This window comes from Planococcus citri, chromosome 1 (genome assembly GCF_950023065.1).
Source record: "Planococcus citri chromosome 1, ihPlaCitr1.1, whole genome shotgun sequence".
Classification (NCBI taxonomy): Eukaryota; Metazoa; Arthropoda; class Insecta; order Hemiptera; family Pseudococcidae; genus Planococcus; species Planococcus citri.
Window position 1 is genome coordinate 54,148,444 of NC_088677.1, and position 22,165 is coordinate 54,170,608.

A 22,165-nucleotide genomic window follows, 5' to 3' on the forward strand; every position below is an offset into this window, starting at 1 on the left:
GGATGATGATCATCCGAGCCAATTTCTGGAATTATTGATATTATGTCATATTTTCTGACAATTTAAATACATCAGACTTATAAAAACTTGAAAAAATAAATAAATTTACAATATTTAGTGCATGTATCTGATTTTACAATATTTAATTTGGCATTTAAGAACTTGGAAAAATTGCATTCAATTCCAGAAATTATGTTACACTTTTGAAAACTTGAAAAAATTAGTAAGTACATAGGTATCTAATCTTTGAAATTTTTACTTGTAATGAAATGGAATTATTGATATGATACCAAATCGAACTTATAAAAACTTGGAACAAGCTGAGAAGCCCGACAGATAGATAGACGACTTTGAGCGTTTAGACACACGGGTCAATGACCTGTAAAGGGCAGACAGACGACCTTATGCTAAAAACTTGCTCTGAGTGATCAGATCACCAAACCCAATCAGATAATTAAAATTTCAATTTGAAAAAAAAAAAAACTTGAATGGTCTGATCAAAACGAGGGCAATAACTCTTGAAAAATCCAAAAATTAAACGCAAATTCAAGATAATTATGTAATATTACAGAACATTAGGATACATATTTTTGATGCGCGAAGTTATTCTGTTTCAAATTTGAATCAATTTTGGACAAATAAAAAATAGTGATCAGCAAAGCAGGGAAGTAAGCTTTCGAAAATTCCTTAATCGAATACCTGATAACATAATTTTCAATTTTTCCAGCTTTTGACATTTTCTGAATTGGAACAGTAATTTTTCAATAATTTTAGAAAAGGAAACCATACCCTGAGGGAAGATTCAAGAAATAGCACAAAATCATTTTTGACGTGAAAAGTTGATTTTTTTAGCTCTTTTATTTTCCGAAACAAACCTGTAATTTTCCAGAAATTTAAATTTAGAAATGAAAAAAAACTGGCCCGAGCTATGCACGCCAGAAGATTGAAAACTACAAAATTCGAGTTGAATTAAATGAGTTTCACTTTTGAAATAAATGTTTCGAGTTTGTTCCATTTTTTTTGTTTTAGTTTTTATCATCGTTTTGGAATTTGTTTTCAGTTTCTAGTAAAAAAATAAATTTATTCCTCTATCAAAAAAAAAAAAACAGAAAATGACAACAAAAAGAATTTAATGCCGTCACTGGTTCTTGGTTATGGTTTAATTATTCACAGAAATTATTTTCCTCCCAAGAACCTATTTTTCTTCGTGATTCCATTTTCACAAAATTTGGGTCCTCTCGACAGCTGTGCCAATTCCCAATTCCAGAGAGGACCATTAAAATATTAATCTAAGACTAAACATGGCTTGAGAGAAAGAAAAACAAAACGAAAACTACAAGGAAAATACAAAAAGGGAAACAAAAGTTCACTAAAAATCAAAGAAAAAAGGAAAGAAAATGAACAAATAAGCTAACAAAAAACTCAGAAAAAAATAAATTGGAGCTCATTTGCCTCTCAATTATGGTTTCAAGTGGTTTTTGTTTTTGAAATTCAAGTTCAAAAAGAAATTGAAATATTTTTAAAGACAGGTATTTTTTATTCGTTCCTCATTTACATTTTTCTAATCATTCGGTTTTGTTTTTAATACATACAAGAAAATTTGATTTGTCAATGGTGTCAATTTATTGTACATCGACATTTTTGCAGAACTCCAACAGTACTACATATTTCAAAACAAAAAATTTGCAACTTACACGCATAAAACTAATTTATCCTACTAGTAGAATAAAACACTACTTTATTCACTCTCGCTAGTCGCTCGAGTGATCAAATGGACGTTTTCTTCACACGTTTGGATAAAATATGTTATTCAACTAGTCAAATAAAGTGATTTATGGCGATTTTTAATTACTTCCCTCGCTTTGCTCGGGAAATAAACCTCAAAAATCGTCAAAAATCACTTTATTTTACTAGTAGGATAAAATACCATTTTAATTTTCAACTAAAAAATGATCGATAGCATTCAAGTACTCAAAATTGGAAGAAAACAACTTGAAGTTCTGGCGTAAGGCTGGTGCGTGTCAAATCACTCGAACCATTTTTGGTAAGCCTACTCTACTTTTATAATTTTAAAAATTTTATTTGGCTAAACTGCCCAGCTCTATTTCGCTGAAACCGTGAATTTTCGAGTAGGATACCTCGAAAATGAATCGAAACAATTTTTCATCGACTCAAATTTTTAAAAAATGAAGAAAACTGAAATTCTTCCAGATCAAAATACATAACATCAAACAACTCACCTTTATAATATTCAGCAAAGCTTCGCTACCGGGAGCCAGCACAGATTCTAAATGCCTAGCGAGCTTTTTGAGCAACCCCAAACGTCTTTCACGTTCGCTAAGATCATGTTCAGAACCGGAATCTGATATTCCACTATCAGAAAACGATCCTTCCACGTTCAAGGTACTCATCAAAAAGCTCGACATATTGTCCACGTGATCGGAATCCAAATGCGTTAAACAATTATTATTATTATGGTTATTATTCGCCTGTAAATCAGAATTCACGCAATTAGATACATACTTCGTGAAAAACTTACAAAGTATATCTTTCCTAAATTTCTCGTAACTCACTTTAACTAAATTATGTTGTTTTTCAGGAAGATATTTGGCGATATTCTTCATCGAGCTAGCTACATCAACGGTAATACTTTCTTTTTCCGTTAAAACTTTATTCAATACGTTCAACGCTTCGTGATCCTCTCTCAGGACAGTTTTCAATTCGGACATATTCATATCGAAATACTCCCACGAGGACGATATACCTCTTAACGAGCTCAGTTGATTTGTCACGCTAATAACAAAACAAAACAGAAGAAAAATGAAAAGGGGATAATGTAATTTTTTTCCTCTTTGACGTGCATCATCAATCATCAAAACTGACTCAAGCAGTATGGTCAAACTTTATATTGATATGTCTTGATGATGTAGGTACGGTACGCTACTACAGAAGGCTACACACATACATAGTTCCTTAATAACACGAGACAAAAATATCCCATAGGGTGTGTTTTTTTTTCATACGTTGCTTTTTTGCAATAACTTATACAAAGAGTGACATTTTGTACAAAATGTGTTCCTCTTTCGGACGCGTTTTTTTCAAATTAAGATCATAACTTACTTTCTATGTGCTTCTTCCCAAATGCGATATAGGCCGTGGATTTCGTCTTTCAGTACGGGAGTAGAATATTTCGAATCATTTAGTAATCTATGGGCTCTAGCGTTGTACGTGGTGATTAAGTCTTTCTTATCGTTTAGATTGTCCAGTTCCGTCTGTAAATTATGAAAATCTTGGTTACTATACATAGTCTACAATGTACATTATACCCGCATATCTTTGTAATTAAATTGGCCTTTGTTGACATTTTTAAATTAACCTATAATAAATATAATTATGTAATATAATACGTAATATGGTACTGCTACTTGTGCATACCTTGACTAGACGTATGTTTCGTTCGAGTTGATCTCGATCGTTGATATTTAACGCCATATTAGGCATATTGTTCGTGAAATCGAATAACCAGTCGTGTAAATCTTTGACGTTTTTTCGTAAAGAGCATATCTTCTCTTGGTCGTCGGCTTTTTCTTCGAGAATTTGCCATTTTTCCAGCATACCTGAAAAACAAATACATGACGTAAATGATGAATACAGAAATAGATAAGCAGATTCTGCGCATGTACATACATTTTATCACTAAATTGACGATTTCGAATGAAATTTGATTAGTTTTCAATTAATGATATGCATGGTCGGATTTTCAAGAATTGATTAGATTAGAGTGTAATGAGTTGGTCATTTAGTGTCGGTAGCTCGATTCACGTGTAATTAATTTTATAACCAATATACGTTCGACCATTCTCTCACCATTCACATTTCAAAGAATAGTCAACGTTGCAGATCAAATTTTCTAGCATAGATTCCATGGACATTTTTACCCACAAATCACACCTCCCTCCTTACCTCTCCACCCAAAACAAAAACCAATTGTACCTATTTTTTTCTCAGTGAAAAATATTATGATACTCGTACAATCATTCAGCGAAAATTGATTGGGTCTGATCAGACTTGGCTATCAAAGTTTCATCGGATTAGATCTTTACAGACCTTCTTGATTAGATTAGATCAAAATCTGATAAAATCTGGACGTTCCCAATTGAACGTATTCAGGCGATCGGACTCAATTTCAGGCCTGTCAAGATTTATTCAGGACAGGTCAGATCCAATCAGATCTCGTCTATTGGATCTGATTAGGTGTGATTAAATAATTTTCTCCTTGATATACAACCAAAGTAATATATCAAATGTTTACTCCATTCAATTTTAGGGACATTTTTTCGACTTCTAAAGATTTTTGAGTATATTTATTCTAAACTTTTCCCCTACTTCTCAGTCTAAAATTGAATTTTTCCATTTTTTCGTCCAGTGATTAATTTTCAGATAATTGATTCAAATAGGTAATATTTTTTTTCTCCAAGAAATCGATTAAAGTCGATCCCGTTTCTGCTTTTAAAAACACCAAATTTATCAATAAAACATTAACGTCAAATTAATAAATTCATTTCAACTTAGAACAAGGTACACAATGATTATCAAAATTACACACGGACACTATTTATACTCCCATCATTCAAAGTTCCACACTAATCTCTATCCCTATCAAACCTTCATAACGACTTTCAAAATAAGTATTCCTCATTTCATCCATCCATACTTTCAAATACACGAGTTAACCTCTCATAAATCGCATGCTCCAATTACCAAGTCAAGAATTTCACAAAAAAAAGAAAAGAAGAATTAATGTCACCGTGCTAACTTATTCTAATCTTAGTAGCCTACGTAGCTCAGCACGTAGTCAAGCAATTCGAAAAATTTTTTCGGTAAAATTGTCCCGAGAAATCTAGTCTTTGGCTAAGAGCCCACTGCACTCGAACAAAATTGTACACGGTGATCTTACAGAGATGAGGTTTACGCTAATACGCTACAGTTCGCTCGAAATGCTTATCAGTGGCAAACAACTCAAAACACATTCTTCAAATGTCGACCTTCGTGCAGCTATAATAATGGTACTCGTATACAGAAGATCTTAAATTAAAAGAGTTTCCACTCGTTCCAAAGGTTGCCAACTTTTTAATTACTTTCTCAGGGTAATTGCTCCTTCTATTCAAGTCAGACATTGAACTTTTTTATTGTCTTATTTCATTTAGGCTAGACAACGTAGTTACATTGTAGTAAAACATGTCGTCATCGGTGCAATCACATCGACAACGTGTGGTAGTAATTATTTTAATAGGATAACACGAGTTTAACTGTGCGTATCTTTGAAAGTACAAGTTCGAAATTATGGTGTTATGGTAGTATTCGTGTCAGCAATAATTATGTACTTCACAATTTTACATAGACCTAATCAAACGAAAGAACTGATTGTAATGGACTGAAAGTAATGACAAGAGGAATAAAATTGAGTTCGATATCATTTCTAGTGCTAGGAAAACTATACGCTAGAGTGTTCGAGTTCAGACAAAAAATATGATAACAGCCACTCGGCAATCAACACCAAAGGAAATGAATTACATTCCATAATCTAATCAACTACTGATAATATTCTAAAAATGATAAATATTCATAGCTTTCACGTAATATTTTGCATGTTTGCAAGCCTAGCTAGGAGGTTGCGTAAATTTAGATTATCGACTATCGTGCTGGCATATCACTGGTTCAACAAGCAAACACAATTAGGTATATCTTCAGTAGGTACTTTTCGTACTTTCCGACAGAGAAAATCTTTAAGATTGAAGATCTCCATCATCATTTCAGTCTCATAACTGATGGAAACAATCAATTACACGACCAGTAGAACATCCAAAGAGAGGATTTCAGAACAGCAATCCTCCAAAACTGATCTTTGGAACTTCCTAGTACGCATTTCTTTGCTGATTTCGCCATCAAAGATACCTAGACTTACACCCATCTATCTGTAACCTTATAATAGGCCAATAAAATGAGTATCTAGAACAAAGCATTACTGTTCGAAGAAAATTAGGGACCACTAAAAATGCCCAAGTCAGACCTCTTTCGATTCCACAATGTTTTAGTCCACCGTTCACCCCAATAGAAGGTTCTGAGTGCACCACCGACCAATAGCAATCATGGACTTTGACAAGAGCTGAGGAAACGTTACAGCAAGGAATCAAATTCCACCTCCAAGCAGAATGCAATTTCTCAATAAATGGGTACCTATCAAGTATACATACATATAAACTCACACTTATCAGTAGCCGAAGAGTCATCACGAAGTAAACTCAGAATTCGATGAATAAGATGCTCTCTCTCGATTCGAATACTCGCCAGTTTCTCCAGTTGCCATAGAGCGGCGTCATAATCATCGTAGAAGGTTTGGCCCGTCGATAATTCAGACAGAGAAGATGTATTATCGCAGACACCGTCGTCTATAGAAACAGGGGTTGAACACATGTCTCTGGATAATTTTTCTACGCTCTTCATAAAACTCTCAGATGTCAAACAAGGCATGTTGACGATATTTTTCGGCGCTTAATTTAACAATGTACCGAACGAAACACGCACGCACCACGTTTTATCACTTCACTCAACGTTCGAACGCAACTCGCAAATCAATGATAGGCCTATCGATACCTATACCATGTCAATTACTACTTTATCACTCTAGAAAAAAACACTGAATCACTATTAGCACCATCATAAGACCAGATCACTATTGACAAACCCGAGAAACGTAAAAAAAATCCCGCGCTTTTAAACGCTAAAAATGACTGTCACACGCGGAGCAGCAAATATAATTATTAAAGACTGAAATAGCACAGCACACACCACATTACTGAACGTAGATAACATTGAACACCCGGTCCAAAGTATCACTATGATAACCATCTCAAACTATGCCCCACTACGACTGCCGACTCCGTCATTGCATTGTACCACCGCATATTGAACGTAAAAAAATCAACACATGTACTGTATTTTGTTGATGAACGGAAACAATTTCGTGAAAATTAAACGCACGATGCTATTATAATCGCGTAATAATAAATTTATAGCAGCACAACGAACAGATATCGTCTTGAGGAATGGTTATTGCTTCATCGGGTGTTTAAAATGTTAGTCAGATTCGAGAATGTGAGAAGGACGGACAAGGAAGGGAAGAGAATTTTGTGTATTTCAGGGACAAATGGATCGTAGACTTCGACTTTGGAATTTCAAAGGTGACAGAAGCTGAAGAAGACTGGAATTTTTTGACAGGATTACCAGGCTTCGGACCAACAAGTTTCATTGTTCTGGAATGAATAATTTTCTCGTACCTATTTTGGCCAATATTTCACAATTTATCATCGCGTTGTTCACTCAGTATGCATGGATGTTCGTCAAGCCTAAAGATCATGATCAAGGATCCAGTTATGAGTGTAATTCTTGACTTGAGCGGATCATGATCAATGGCAGCTACAGATTACAAAGGTGGCGCGACTCATCGCCTCTTTTGGAGCGAGTCTTCTAAATAGTAATAAAAGAATAGCCTTGGATTCAGCTCATAGTCTTAGCTTTGCGCTGATTCAGCGAGATCTTAGCTTAATCTCAACCTATTCAGATCCACTCAATCGTAGCTTGGTTTTAGCGTAATTTTCGCTTGAATCCGGGAATGGCCGGATCTCTATTCAGATCTGATCGGATTCAATCAAGTCTCTCTTACTTCATTTGCTGGACTGCTGATCAGGTTTGAACAGATCTAACCCAATCAGACGATAAAAACTAATTGTAAGATCTGACCAAATCTGGTTACGTCAAATTGGATGGATGGAATGCCCAGATCTGATCTGATCAGGTCAGAAGAACAGATCAAATCCAATCATTTTCTGCTTTTATTGTGTTTTTAGCTCGGTAAGTTTAGTTTGCCCTGAACGCCTGGCAAAACTTGGAAACATTTATGAATTAATTTCAAAAAAAACCTGCAGCCGAATGAGAAATAATTCAGCTTGAGTGGACTTCTTCAAACTTTTCAAAGAGGGAAGGGGAGCCATTCTGGAGCCTCCAGCACGATTTTTCAATTTCTCCAGACGAGGCAAGCTCCAGAATGAGTGGAAATGGCAAAATTCGCCCTCGTGGGATTAATTCTTGACAAAATATAGCAATTCGTGCCAACTTCGAAAATTTTCTCGCAAACGGGAAATTTTTGATTTTTGGATATTTTTGTTATGATTATGAAAAAGCTGGCCAAAAAACCAATCTTGAGGTGTCCCCTCCAGAATCGGCTTAAATGTGGATAAACTCGTTAAACAGGTCAAGTATAACACACAACTCGATTTTTAGCAGCCCAACTTCATATTGACGCCTTCTGGAGCATATTCAAAATTCTGGAGAAATTGAAAAATCGCGCTGGAGGCTCCAGAATGGCTGGAAATGGTGAAATTTGGATTTAGGGAATTAATATCACTTTTAGGACTCATTTTGATCATTTTTACTGATCAAGTACATACTTTTTTGAAAAAAGCATAAATCACCAAAAACAGTCAATTTTGAATTTTCAAACGTTCGCCAAATATCGAGATATGAAGTTGGGCAGCTGAAAATTTGGTTTTGGGGGTTTTAGACCATGCTCTTTCCAAAAATCGCGGTCCCGTTCAAATCCGAGGCGGACACCTCAAGAGGATCCCTTGTCAGCTGAGCAGAATAAATTTCCTCCTCAAATTCTCGACATGCTTTTTTCATTCAACACATTCAAACGTTCAACTCCAAACTGCTCTCACTCAAAGGCTTACACCGAAGGCAATAAAAAATTAATATAATCGAACATCAAATAGAGAAAAAATGATAATAAAAATCAACGATCGTAAATTATCGCCAACATTAACATCTCATAAATCTTATACATGTTACACGATTGAAAAATGAACAATAATAACTCTTTTAACACAGCATCGCATCGTCGGTGCGAAATATGGAAAACAGATTTCGAAGCTCAACTCTACTCAATGAACTCATAACAAGAATATTGGCAAAGTCGTTGAACAAAATTCCACCATCGGTAAATTAATTCATAAAAAATGGACTAAAATTACAAATTCATTCGATGAAGTGAGAATTCATAACTGGACAGTCTTTGATTCGATTTCAATAAACAAAAAATCATTCATCCTGTTTACCACCACATTATCAATACCGTAAATCGAAACTTTACACATATGGTACAAAAGAGTGCATTTTACACATTATAGACTACGATGGTGATCCACGTAACATCCATTCAATGACGTGTGATGTACATTTAATAGGCCTAAACGATAAACATGTGAGCTGTTAAAAATTCGGTACGCAATGTGAATATGATGTTCGATCTCATAAATACGCATGTGGGTTACACGTACGATACGATGCACGGAGGAAGTTTACATTAGGTCGTAAAAATTTACGTTGAAAAAAAGCAGAGCTTGGTACGGATATCCTATAAAGGAGTATGTGCATTTAAAAAACGACTCGTACGAGAATCGTAATAGCCGCGTTGAGTGGTATTTTTCAGTCAACTACGAGTACATTGAAAGCAGAGCGTACCAAGGTTATCTATGTTGTAATATCCCTAAAAGGGATTCGCTTTTACCTAAATCAATCAAGAATCACATCACTTGTCAAGAAGACTGTTTGAAAACATAACTATAATTTCACACGATTACAATTCGTAATCTGCCTCTAAAAGGAAACAAATTCTAAAGTAAAAAAATTACTAACTGAATTTAAACCAGTCAAAATAAATTACATTTTTGGGAATCGATCAATTTCTCATCAACGTCGTTGAACAAAAAATCCACTATCATATTCATATCACATCCCAGTAATGAGATTTTCTTCCAAAATAGGCTAACGAATAAATCATAATAATTCCTTTCTCGAATATCGTAAAACCATAGAGCTCAAAAACCTCGAGTTTATTTACCTTCATCAGCCAACCGCATTAATTACAATTGAATAGTAAACAGAAACACGCAGTTTATACAAGAAGAAAATTAATCACGTCAAATTAATACGTCTCGAGAGATGAGACTCGAGAAAGCATATCTCAGCAACACGTCAACACAGTGAAAGTTCCCCACGTATTCGCAATTAATACAAACAAAACAAACTCGCAAGTCGCAAAATAAACTCGCGAAATCGAAGCATATGGCAAAAACTAACAATATTTCGAAATTAAATTCGCAAAACTGACTGCAACGACCAAAAAGAGCACAACAATCGGCTACATACAAATAATAAGCGTACAAGTAGGTATAAACAAAACTCAGCTAGTAGGTAGCTGGTTAAGCTTTGAAATTAATCTGAAGTGTTGAATTAAAATGAACAATAACAGCTGCCACAACAAACCTATTGTTGAACTATTACGTGAGAAAGCCGTACCAAACTACTAACTACTGACTGGAATATTTTTCCAATTCATTCCATTCATACTAACTCGCAAAGAGTAATGAATGAAACAATCGGAAATGCAAATGATGCAATGCATTACTGCTCACTTCTAGTTTCACGAGTACGTGTACTACATTCAGAATGAAATTACTACAAATGTACACCAGAATTTATCAAGTACTAATATATTCGCAGATTCATTCTTAATTTATTAAGCGTGAATTTCAAGTTCATTACACATTAATTAGACAAGTGAAAAATCGAGTTAACATCGAACTAATTATTCAACAAATATTAACAAGATCTTGAAGATGAGAAAATTCACAAATTTATGAAAATATCTCTTTTTGGTGAAAAGAGAAATAATGAGTTTGTAAGTCTGCTAAAAAAAAAACAAAAAAACAAAAACAAAAAACATTGTAACAAACTCGATAGGCTACCTGACATCTTCTTCAACTATTGCTTGAAAAGTCCAAGATTAATAAATAAATCATTGCAGATATAGACTATAGACGGACACAGACCACCGGATTTTGGGACGAGGGGAGGGGAGCGGCACAAAATGAAAAATACTCGTACAAAATACAGTCAGAAATGAAGACATTGAAACACAATGATCGTAAAATTAAATGAAGAGGAAAATTATGGAACTCAATTTGGTTTTCGGAACGGTGTGGCTTTTTTCATCATTTTGGTTGACAATTTTTCAACATCAGAAAAAATGAGCCATTCAAAAGAAAAAATTATTAGGAATACTTTGAATCATCAAAACATGAAAAAATCACGACTTCTCTGATTAAATTCAAAATTTCAATAAATATTCAAAGATAATACGGATTCTTCCAATTTTCTGATTCAATACAAAGGTACATAAGTTGATTTCTTTTCCCTCTCCCCCCCGCCAAAATGAAAGATGACTGAACAAAAAATTTTATTGATGTGATAATGATCTCAAAAAGATGAGGTAAACATCTAAGCTTTTCGTGTCAATAATTGTTAATAATTAATTCCTCGCCGCGCTGGTTCAAGTTCAAAATTTGAAAATTTTGATTCATTTTTACTTCTAAAAAAAATTGTTCTTTGATCCTGAATCTATTTGAATAAATTCAATCCTTTCCCCTCCCACTTTTTCAAAAGCTCAACTATAAAAAATTTGAAACCCACTTTTTTACCTGTGTTTTTTTCGAAATTTATTTTCATAATTAACATTTCTGTGTAGGAAGGGAATGCGAACGAATGTCATTAACAAGCGATTTTCTTTCAAGTTACCTAAGGCTAAACTCTTCAAGTCAATAATCAGCTCTTGACTGGCTGAAATACAAAATTTGATTTTTTAAAATGAATTTCTATTATAAAAATGAATTTAATATCTAGATATTTTTAGCCCAAAAAAAGGGCGTAAAAATATCTACCACCTGCCCCCCTCCCTTATCCATTTCAAAATCAAAAAAACAAAGCAAGTAATGAAATTGAACATTTATTTTTTCAAGACTGCTTTAATTTTCACTTTCAGGTATTAGGTACTCGTATAAGAATAATTCGTCGTCATTTTGAAAAAAATTTTCAAGTTCCACCTCAAACAACTCTAAATTTTCTGATTTCTTCAGTTTGTTTGGGAAGCGATTAGGTATTCAAAAATCCGAGATGCCAGATAGTTTTTTTGTTATGGAAGGATCCAAAAAGTTGAATAATCGTATTCAACTAATGAAGAAACTATAAAATTAATTTACAGAGAAACAATTTCAATTAAGTGACCACAATGAATCACAGCTAACTATTTTTACAAGATAATTCCAACTTTTGATCGATTTGGTTCAATTCCTATTTGATGGATTAGTCAAAATATTCTACGATTAAATAAACTCAAATCCAAATTTGGAATCATTGCATCCCCTCCCTCACATCGCTTACTCTCAATCCTCGAATCATTTATAGCATCAAATCATTAACCTTAAAACACGAAAAAGTAAACATTTATACACTGAATGCCATCTGCTAAACTAGCGAAGAGCCGCCAAACACCTTACCAAATACGTCCGTCTGCACAGCAACGTCTATCATTTGAACTTTTTTAAAAACAGCACAAAAACAGAACGTTACACTTGAAACTCGGTCGTCGCGTCGGTCTCGGTCACGAACCGTAAGTAAATCGAAACGTACGTTGACGAACCGTTATAATGAGAACTTTCATTTCGCACCTTGTTGCACTAATCACTATTCACTACTTTAAATTTGAGCTTTTTCTTCGCCAAAGACAAAATTTTTATTTAAAAAAAACGTACCACGTCGTAAAATCGAACGCGACTCAACTCGAGTAGGCTCTGTTTCGAAATGAAGAAATTCGACTAGAAACAACAACGACAAAAAACCGGGCACCGTATTAAAAATATATCGCTCTCATACAACAACATTATACACCTTTCGCGTGGATCGTTATGTGCGAAGGTTACAACATGACTCTATAATATCATTACCCCATAAAGAGACCGAGTGCCGCCTACAGCTGATATCTAAGTTTGGCTGGTTGGCGTTTGACAGGTAAAAAAACCTGGTTCAACCATAAACTACCGACGTTGTTTTCTTCCTACTCTTTTTCATTATTTCCCCCGTAAAACGACTTACCGCCTGAATTAATCATACAACGACGACGAAGAGACGAGATGCCGAGCAACTCCCATAGCTTAAGTACTAATTGCTTCACGTATACCAATTAACTGCTTCGTTTAAATACGACAAATTTTCTAAAATAGAAAGTAAATTATGTTTTTTGACGTAAAACATATGTTTGTTTCGAATGAGGAGGATTTTAAAGATTTTTTACACGTCTTTTTACGCCCAAATATGCAGAGCTGTCGTATTCCTACAGTAAACTGCGGTATTTTTTATTGCAATAATATTCGAACTAAATTTCTAGAATTTTATGATTTCATTTTTCAAATTACCTATTCATTTTAAAAATTCTATTTTTTGAATAAATGAATACAAAGTGAACACTCATTATCTTCACCTGAACAAACACCACATTTTAAAACGTCATTTAAAATTTCATTTTTTATTAGCCACTTGAAAAATAAAAACAATAGCAATTGTTTTTAAATACCAACGCGTTCTTCAAGAGAACACCTAATGCATTTTCTTCACTCTTTACTACAATGAAACCAACCCTAGAAAATTTTTCAAACGTTTCGTTAACTTAAAAGAGATTTCATTTCACACGACCGCCTTGAAAATCAATTCTTAGTCGAGTAATAATGAATCGTGAAAATGATCGAATAGTATTCGAGGACAGTGACGAATGAAATTCCAATATTACCGACCAGCAGCGTATCATTAATTGTCTCAAATAATAGAATATTTATAGTACATCGATGAACGACGTTTACTTCCGAAACGCGTTAACACACATTAATACGATGCCCTGAATCGATAAAAATCGAAAAATTAATAACTTACCGGAAACTTGCTGAGTAATAGCTGGTAATCTGTCTTCTTTCACCTGTTCTAGTAATAATCTATGGCATCGGATATTCTCGCGACACGTATTTCTCAAACTGACCTAAAAAGTACAAACCGCAATTTGTAAAAGTTTCGATCAAATTCTTCGTTATCGATGAACAGCTGCACGTTGAGTGAAAAACTTACAAAATAATCCAATCCCGGCTTGGCGGTCAACTTGGCAAACACTTGCTCGCAGTGACACAGTTGATTATTACTTCGTTTCAAGAAATTGTAAACGTCTTCCAAATCTGAATCGCTATCTGGAGCAGAGCTCTCGTCGCAGGCCTAAAAATAAAACAATACGTGAGTAAACATCCGTAGGTGATTATTTTGATAACGAGCGAGTTTCTCAGACACGCTGATCCAAGTATCAGACATGTTTAGTCGTTCCCTTACCAAATGCTTATTATAACCTAATGCATTATGAGATCTACGAGTCAGACTGGAAGCACAGTCGGATTGACTATCGATAAAGTTACGGTAATCGTCTCCGAATTCTAACAATTTCTTTACTTGATCAGGATCAACTGGTTCTTCGCTGTATGCCTCGCTCATATATTTTTCCTGCGAAATATCAAAAACATATTTATTAAAAAAACATTTCAAAAACTTGCAATATAAATTTTTTGAAATTTTAATTCTGTGTACTTGATAACTATCCCAAGCTTGTTCAGAGAACGAACTTAGTTGTTCTTCGGTGGACGTAACACTCAAAGGAACCGTATCCCTACAAGTGACCGCTCCGTACTGAGGACCTAATCGAAAAGCTGGTAAATTGAGTAATTTCTTCGGTATGAAGCATTTTCCATTAGCCCTGTCTTCTTCGGTTTCGGTGCCGCTGGTCGAAAGCACCACACCGTTTGCCGGATCACTGGCAATCGTTCGTTCGACAGATGAAAATCTACGTCTGGACATCGGCTCAGAAGAAGCGTCGTATTTCACCGGATACGACGGTAGTTTAGTTGGAGATCTACGTCTTGTAGACGAATCAGGAGACTGTACAGATGACAAACTGTCCGCAGAACCGGAATGCGTTTTCCGACCCTGTTAAAAAAAAGATATAAATGAAGTCAAATTCATCATAAGAGGGGAGTAATACAACGTGAGATGAGCTTCAATATACCGTATTGCTTCGTCGGCGATGTTTTAATAATTTCCGTCTGCGTAACGAGTTCATACTGCATCCACTACCGTCCAATGTTTGAGTTGTGCATTCTTCGATGGTCGATGACGATAATGCGCCTTGGGCATCTTTCAGAGGCGCTATCATTTTATGCAAAGCTGATTCGGATACGGAGAACTGAGACGTTAGCTTATTACGCGAACACTGGGGTAATTCTGATGTGCTCAGCGGACGAGACTTCTTAAAATTAGATTTTGGACGAAGAATAACCTGTGAAAGAAATGCCGCTTTTAATACCGAATAAAGTCTATAAATCATTCGCGTAGGAGAATAAAAAAAACTATAAACAAAAATTCGTTCGCTTAGTTACACAGCTTTGATAAGAATAGAGTTTGTTTAATTAACAACAGCAGCTGTCGAAACCCTAACGCGTTAATGTACTCGGTTCGATAATTACCTTAGGTGTATCGGCAATAGACAAGCTTTCGTTCATTGGAGAATCGATACCGTTATCTCGCGAAGACCCAATAAGTGTCAAGGTTTGATCGCAAGATGATCGCCGTTCGTATTGATCGTCATCTTCTGTAGTATATTCCCCGCTGGCATCGCAACTATCTCCAACCGAGGTAGCCTACAGCGAATAAAAAACCATCCGAGTATCAATACATTGTTCTTATACATTGTTTTTTCCATTAATAGATTAAATTAAGATTCGATCTCGAAAAAATTTACGAAATAACAGTTCATTTTGGAGTAAAAAATCTCACCGTGTTGTAATTTTCATCCGAATGACATTTTTTCAGCCATTCGCGTACACGCTCAGCGTGCTTAACCGCAGCAGGGATTTTCTTACGAGAAGCGACTTTTTTCGGCGACTGTACCAATTCATCCACTTGTTCGACTAATTTCTGTATACAAGGTTTGCTCAACTTCTCACCACTGAGAACTTTTCGCGATAAATCGCGCAGCTCGTCTGTGCTCTCCACCAAAGTTCTATCTTCGTTCAAACCCTCATTTTCCGAAGTATCTGTATCCATCGAGTTGTTGTCATTGGTCCCGTTTTTGTCCATTTTAGCCGAAGTGTAAGTCCATTCGTCTTCTGAAGACTCGTCCGCTGATTTCAATTCCTCGTGGGTGTTCCTCACAATACCGTTTTTTCGTCTACGTTCATGCTCCGAATCCGTATCGATGTGCTTTGCGTAAAACACGCCGTAGTTTGATGCGCTTTTATCGGACCTAGGAAACAATTTTCAATATTGGAATTAATACGAGTGAGGAATCTTTCATGCAGTCAATCTATTATAGAGAAATTTGAAAAAGAGATGGAATTTCATCAAAATGAAAAATGGTGGTTTAGTAAAATCGACTGATTCACTGATGCAGTCACCCTTTTCACAAGATTGAAATTGTTGATCTATTTTAAATGGTTCCGATAAAAAAATAATTCTCATTTAGCCCCCTTCACCCAATGTTAAATGATCTTCACCGTTTCAGAAGAAGTTCAATGTTATAAGAAAGGCGCCGAAAAAATCGGATTTTTGGAGGGGGCCGGGGGGTGGTAAAATTTGAATTAATTCAAGAGCTTGAAGGATCAGTTACCTAAGGAGAAATTTCAAATTTCAAAATTTCGTTAAAAATCGTGGAAATCGAGATATGTTGCTCTTTCATGATTCATCCACTCTCCTCTCGAAAATTTATCATAAAATCCTTCAAAAAATCAATAGTTTTTCACTTTTTCAAAGATTTCCATTGTCAACTCCACAAAAATTAAAGCGTCTCTCGGACCAATAAAATTTTGGTGTGTTCTACCTACTTCTTACAGAATCCCATTTTTTCAGTAAATGAGTATATTTTTGAAGCAAGGACACGACTTAAAAATATGAAAAAAAATTATGTGAAATAATTATGAGTTACGATCACTGGTTTCTCCAGAAAAATCAAATTTTTACGACGAAAAATTGTGGTTTTTTCATTTTTTTTTTATTATTAAGAAACTTATTAAAAAAATGGAGAGAAACGAAATTGTAGGGAATCACCCGAATGTTGAGGTTTTTTTGAGATATTTCAGAAAAATTGAAAAAGCTCAACTCGAATGGACTACGAGTAATTGTGATGAAAACTTTGAAAAACTTGCCAATTAAGTCGCTTTTAGGAGGAGGAGGGGGAGGGGGAGTACTAAAAGTCTTACCTGCTTCGTTTTCAAAAGATTTCAAGCATTAAAAAATTCAACGAAATTGAATAACATTGAATTGAAACCTCACATGAGCGACCATCCCGTATATGCCACGATTTTTCAAAACAATCAGAAATATGTAGGTACCGAATTAAAAAATTCGTTGAAAATATTTCATTTCAACTCAATTTCAATCAATTCAAGATTTTTCAAGAGATCAAAGCAGCGGCGGGAGAGGGGAGGATTTGATATTATTTTTGATAAAAAAAGTTCGGTAAAAATATCCACTCTAGTTCTTGTTCTACAAATAATTCAGACATGATTTTCAGGATGTATGTATCAGTTTTCCAGAAATTCCAAAAATATAAGTATTATTTCAGAATGTACGGAGAATTTCGAAAAATTTTGCGAAAAAAATGTTTCAGAGAATGCAAAAATCATTTAAAAAGGGAAAGAAATGAGAAAAATTAATAAAAACAAAACTGATTTTTAAAAAAGGAATTCATCACGAATAAATTCTCAACGAAAAATGAAGGCTTTCTGAGCCAAATTCAGAAATAGTCCAGTCCTCCTCCCCTTTTTCAGAAGTTATCGTTCAAACAATCGACTTTTTCAGAACTTTCAGGGTCTAAATGGAATTTCTTGAACATCTTGATGCAAGATGAATCGACTTTGAATCGATTAATCGTCGATTATTCGACATTTCAGGGAATGAAACACAGATGCTGTTGCTGTGTCATGGATCAATTGCTAAACGGCGTCACTAATGAAATCACAAACAAATATCAAACACGATTTCAAGTGGTAATTGACTAATGACAGAGTAGCTGTCTTATGCTCATTAAAGCATGGTCGATTAATCTATGATAAAGAAGTGGAAAAAATTGAATCATCCGGAAGCCATTATTAAAATGGATTTCATATCTGATTAGATCATATTTTCTTCATGATTAAAAATCTCAAAAGTTTTTTAAAAACGAAAGAAAAAAATTACTTAGTTCTTTGATACGATACGATTTTAAATTAGCTGATGCGTTCTACTTTGCCTTCAAAATTTTGGAAAATTTTCATAAAAGTAATTGAATATTTTTCAAATTAAAATAGGTATTAAATTTAGGATCGTGACGTTCAATTTTTCAGCTCAACGAGAACGAAAGTGATCTAAAACCGTGTTAGAAAGCTGTGACTTCTATCACCTTTCAATCTGTGAAATTCCAACGTAGTCTTATACTCGATCATTCTCTAAAAAAAATAAGGATAATAATAATAAAATTACTTATTATATAACGCCGAATCATTCAATATAACTTCTTCCAAAGGCAACTTCATCAAGTTAGCGTACGAGTTGAAATTTTCATTCAATTGTACATCGCCACCGTTGATTTGATTGGACTGTTTGATGGAATCAATCATATGCACGTTATTGTTACCGTTTACGATTGGATCTTTATTCATGGCCGAAACGACGCTTTCACTAGTATCCATTATTTTATCCACATGGTTGTTTTCGTTCTGAAAATAACATAAGAGTATTAGGTACTAAGTATATAGCCTAGGTATACAAAGATACAGACAGATACATTTAAGAAATCAACACCTCGTGTAGCAAGTAGAGAACTTGATACGATTAATTTCCATTTAAAGCATATTCAATGACGCCTTCGTACCGATAAGGTATGCGAATTTCAATCGGACGAAACCTTTAAGGAAGTAATTACTATCGCAAAACCACTATTACGACATATTCCTTACCTTATTTAAAAAAGACGATCGCTTTTCAATTTTTGTGCATTCGTAGCCTTCCAATCGTAGATGTTTAGAAGCAGGTTGTTCATCGTCACTTTCAGCTCCCGTATCATTAGCGCTCTGTCAACAGAACAAGCAACATGAGTCAATAAATAACTAAATATCGTACTTACGAAGAATACGAAATACGAATTTTCAAAAAACACGAATATCAAATTGTCATATCGCTCGCATCAATATTTCCGAAGTTCGGTAGCAATACACGTAGGTATATTATGTATTTAGGTTGAAATATCTTCTAGCATCGAGCCACGAAATAATATCGTCGATATTAAGGTAAATTTAGGCACCATTTTACATCAGGTTATGTAAAACACATGGCTTCCTATTAGAACATCCTGAATAATTTATTTCCCCAACAGATCAACGAGCGTAAAGGGTTTCCATTTCATGAGTAGGTAAGCGAATGTCTACGTAAATAAACCACGTTCGCTGAGTAATTGGCGACTTTTTTCGTCGAATTTTGAACAAAATTACACTTAACTACTTAAGTAATGATCAAATTAGAACTGCAGTATGCACATACTAGATGAATCTCGAACCGATGAAATTTTATCCGAAACCGCAACGAAACGAATACAATTTCAAGGATGACATCATAAAGACGAGGTTAGCAATAGCATCGATATTACAATAGGTGTAAACTGTAAAGCCATCAAAAAAATACTTTGACGTAGACCGCTGTTTATCAAGAACCTTTATACTTCTAGACGTGCTGCGAATTTATTGATAAATCAATAAAACACGCGTATCTAGTTACACTTTAACGACCAAGTATAGATGAAAAAAAAATGAGAAAAATAACTAAGGTACTGGTCTTTTTAGTGCATAAATGCAAAACAATAGAATATCGATCATAAATTTCATCATGGAACTAATTTTAATAGCTATTATTTAATCGTTTAAAGGCGCGTTCGCTAATACATATGAAAAAAAATTACCAGGTAGGTTGTATACCAACTTGTGCGATCATCGTTAAGATAACAAATATTTTATTTATGACATGATATATTACAGGTATACATTTCGTCATAAACCAAATATTAATTATACAATTTGCATTGAAGAAATAAAATTTAATTTCGAATATATTTTTTGAATTCACAATACTGAACCGACGTCATCGTTAAATTTATAGACTAGGTAGTAGGTACTAAGTAGGTTTTTCCATCAACAAATTTTAAGAAAAGATAGGTATCCGATCCAACTGCCAGTAAGTCATCTACATATATAGGAAAGCCATAGCCTAGGACACGAAGGTGTTTTTAAAAAGTAGGTAGATAAACGTATCCAGCCACTGATTTAGTTGAATTTGCTACAAGACAGCTCCTGAGGAAATACTTCATTAGGAGCGTAGGTTCGATTGTACAGACACTTTTGCTCTTTCTAATGCTGCAAACCGCATTCCAATCGAATACGATTATCGAGAATTAAAGTCAGACATAAACTTTATAAAGAAACGAAGAGAGAAAATTGACCAATGATCACTGCGTATGATTTTTTACTGCTTCGTATATGTTGAAACGATCATCTCGAAATGCCATCAGCGATACTTCCAACCAACGTCTTAAACGAACAAATATGGAAACTCCTCTTGCCAGAGGCGAATAAATTTTCAATTGGACTTTCATTTGATTTTTGATTTGAAGAAGAAAATTTCCATAAGTATCCTAATAAAAAGCCATAAAGTTTTTTAAAAAATCATTCTCAATTTCAACATTTCAATTCGATGATATTTTAGAAAAAATTTTCTGTTTGAATGTACATAGAATGAACGAAGAAAAATAGAACTCAACTGGGCACCTCTAAACCTACCTACACAATTTTCATAATGAATTATTTTTCAGAACGTTTTCTTTAAATACCTATGTAACAGAAAAATAATCAAATCAAAGAAAATAATTATTTTTTCAAAAAATTGAGAAATGAGAATGTCCGTTTAAACTTGATGTACATTATTATAATTTGTAAGCTTATACTTTCAGGAGAAACCAGCGCATATTTTTTCGAACTGTGCAAGGGAGAGAGGAGACTGAAAGAAATACTACCTATTTATTATTTTCATAAAGACGTATTTTTTTCAATTCAAAAGACGAACCTCATTTCATTGAAACAATTGCAACTTTGTTTAGATTAAGAATGGGTATTAAGTTTTGAGGTCATTTTTTTCGTAACTTTCCAGCGTTCTGAACCCTCCAGGAAAGTTTTCATTTTCTAAAATAAAATTGAATCGGTGGGTGCAGAAAGGGACCAAGTCACATTTTTGGAAATTTTTTTTTCACGGATATAGGGGTTTCAAAGTACGGCGGATTGACTGGTGATGTCAGATTTCCGCAAAACTGCCGGGAAAGTGGTATTTGGGCGCAGAAAAAGGGCGGATCCGCATTTATGACTTTTTTGTAAAATTTTTTAAATTCCTTGAAAAATAACTAACATTTTTGAGAAGACCATTTTTTGAAATTTAAGTTAATCTCTGAACTGAAAAATGATGAAAAAATTAACAACTTCGGCAAAAAGTCTTATAACTCAAGGGGTTTTTGATCAATTTAAACGAGATAGCAGTCTAAATGATGTACTTAGATGTAGAATCAAGCCCCATTCGTGCCCGAGCAATAAAAGAAATTTTGTCGATTCTGTGCATGCAGAAAGGGTCTAAATCCCATTTGTTTAGGCAGCAACAGCGCCGGCGCACGTGAATATTTTTTTTTCTAAACAGTGCTAAAAATTGTGTCTTGGGGTCCTCTTTCAATGACCTTAAGCATGTTTACCAAAAATTTTGATTTTCAAATAATCAGTTTTTTGTTATTCCTGAAAAGTGCGAAAATGGACTTAGCCCCTTTCTGCACCCAGCGATTCAATTATGAAGTTTATTTGGAAAAAACATACCCCCCCCCCCCGCCGCCGGCTGGAATGTGCTGTAAGCGAACATTTTTCTCAATTGAACTAGTTAAAAGTGAGAATGAACCAAAATCTCAATTACCCAATTTAATATTCAATCATTCTGGAGAAAATTGAAAAAAATCCATTTTGAGCTAGAGGCTTCAGAACAGCCAAAAAATTTTGGAAATGAATTCGAATCATCAATATCGAGCATTTAACGAAATTTCAGCAACTTTCCAGAAATACAGCTGCATATTCAG

At 34.5% G+C, this 22,165-nt stretch overlaps 1 protein-coding gene across 1 annotated transcript in view; it reads right to left on the reverse strand.

Annotated features, from left to right (window-relative positions):
- klar (klarsicht) overlaps positions 1-22,165 on the reverse strand; it is a 159,782-nt gene that overhangs the window by 3,942 nt on the left and 133,675 nt on the right. The window contains exons 10-22 of the mRNA XM_065346264.1: positions 18,972-19,085; positions 18,496-18,731; positions 15,814-16,282; positions 15,504-15,677; positions 15,047-15,316; positions 14,572-14,967; positions 14,320-14,487; positions 14,068-14,208; positions 13,879-13,981; positions 3,436-3,617; positions 3,121-3,272; positions 2,574-2,793; positions 2,241-2,489 (exon numbers count right to left, since the gene is read on the reverse strand). Of these exons, the coding sequence (XP_065202336.1) occupies positions 2,241-2,489; positions 2,574-2,793; positions 3,121-3,272; positions 3,436-3,617; positions 13,879-13,981; positions 14,068-14,208; positions 14,320-14,487; positions 14,572-14,967; positions 15,047-15,316; positions 15,504-15,677; positions 15,814-16,282; positions 18,496-18,731; positions 18,972-19,085 (2,874 nt within the window). The remainder of the gene's footprint in view (positions 1-2,240; positions 2,490-2,573; positions 2,794-3,120; positions 3,273-3,435; positions 3,618-13,878; positions 13,982-14,067; positions 14,209-14,319; positions 14,488-14,571; positions 14,968-15,046; positions 15,317-15,503; positions 15,678-15,813; positions 16,283-18,495; positions 18,732-18,971; positions 19,086-22,165) is intronic.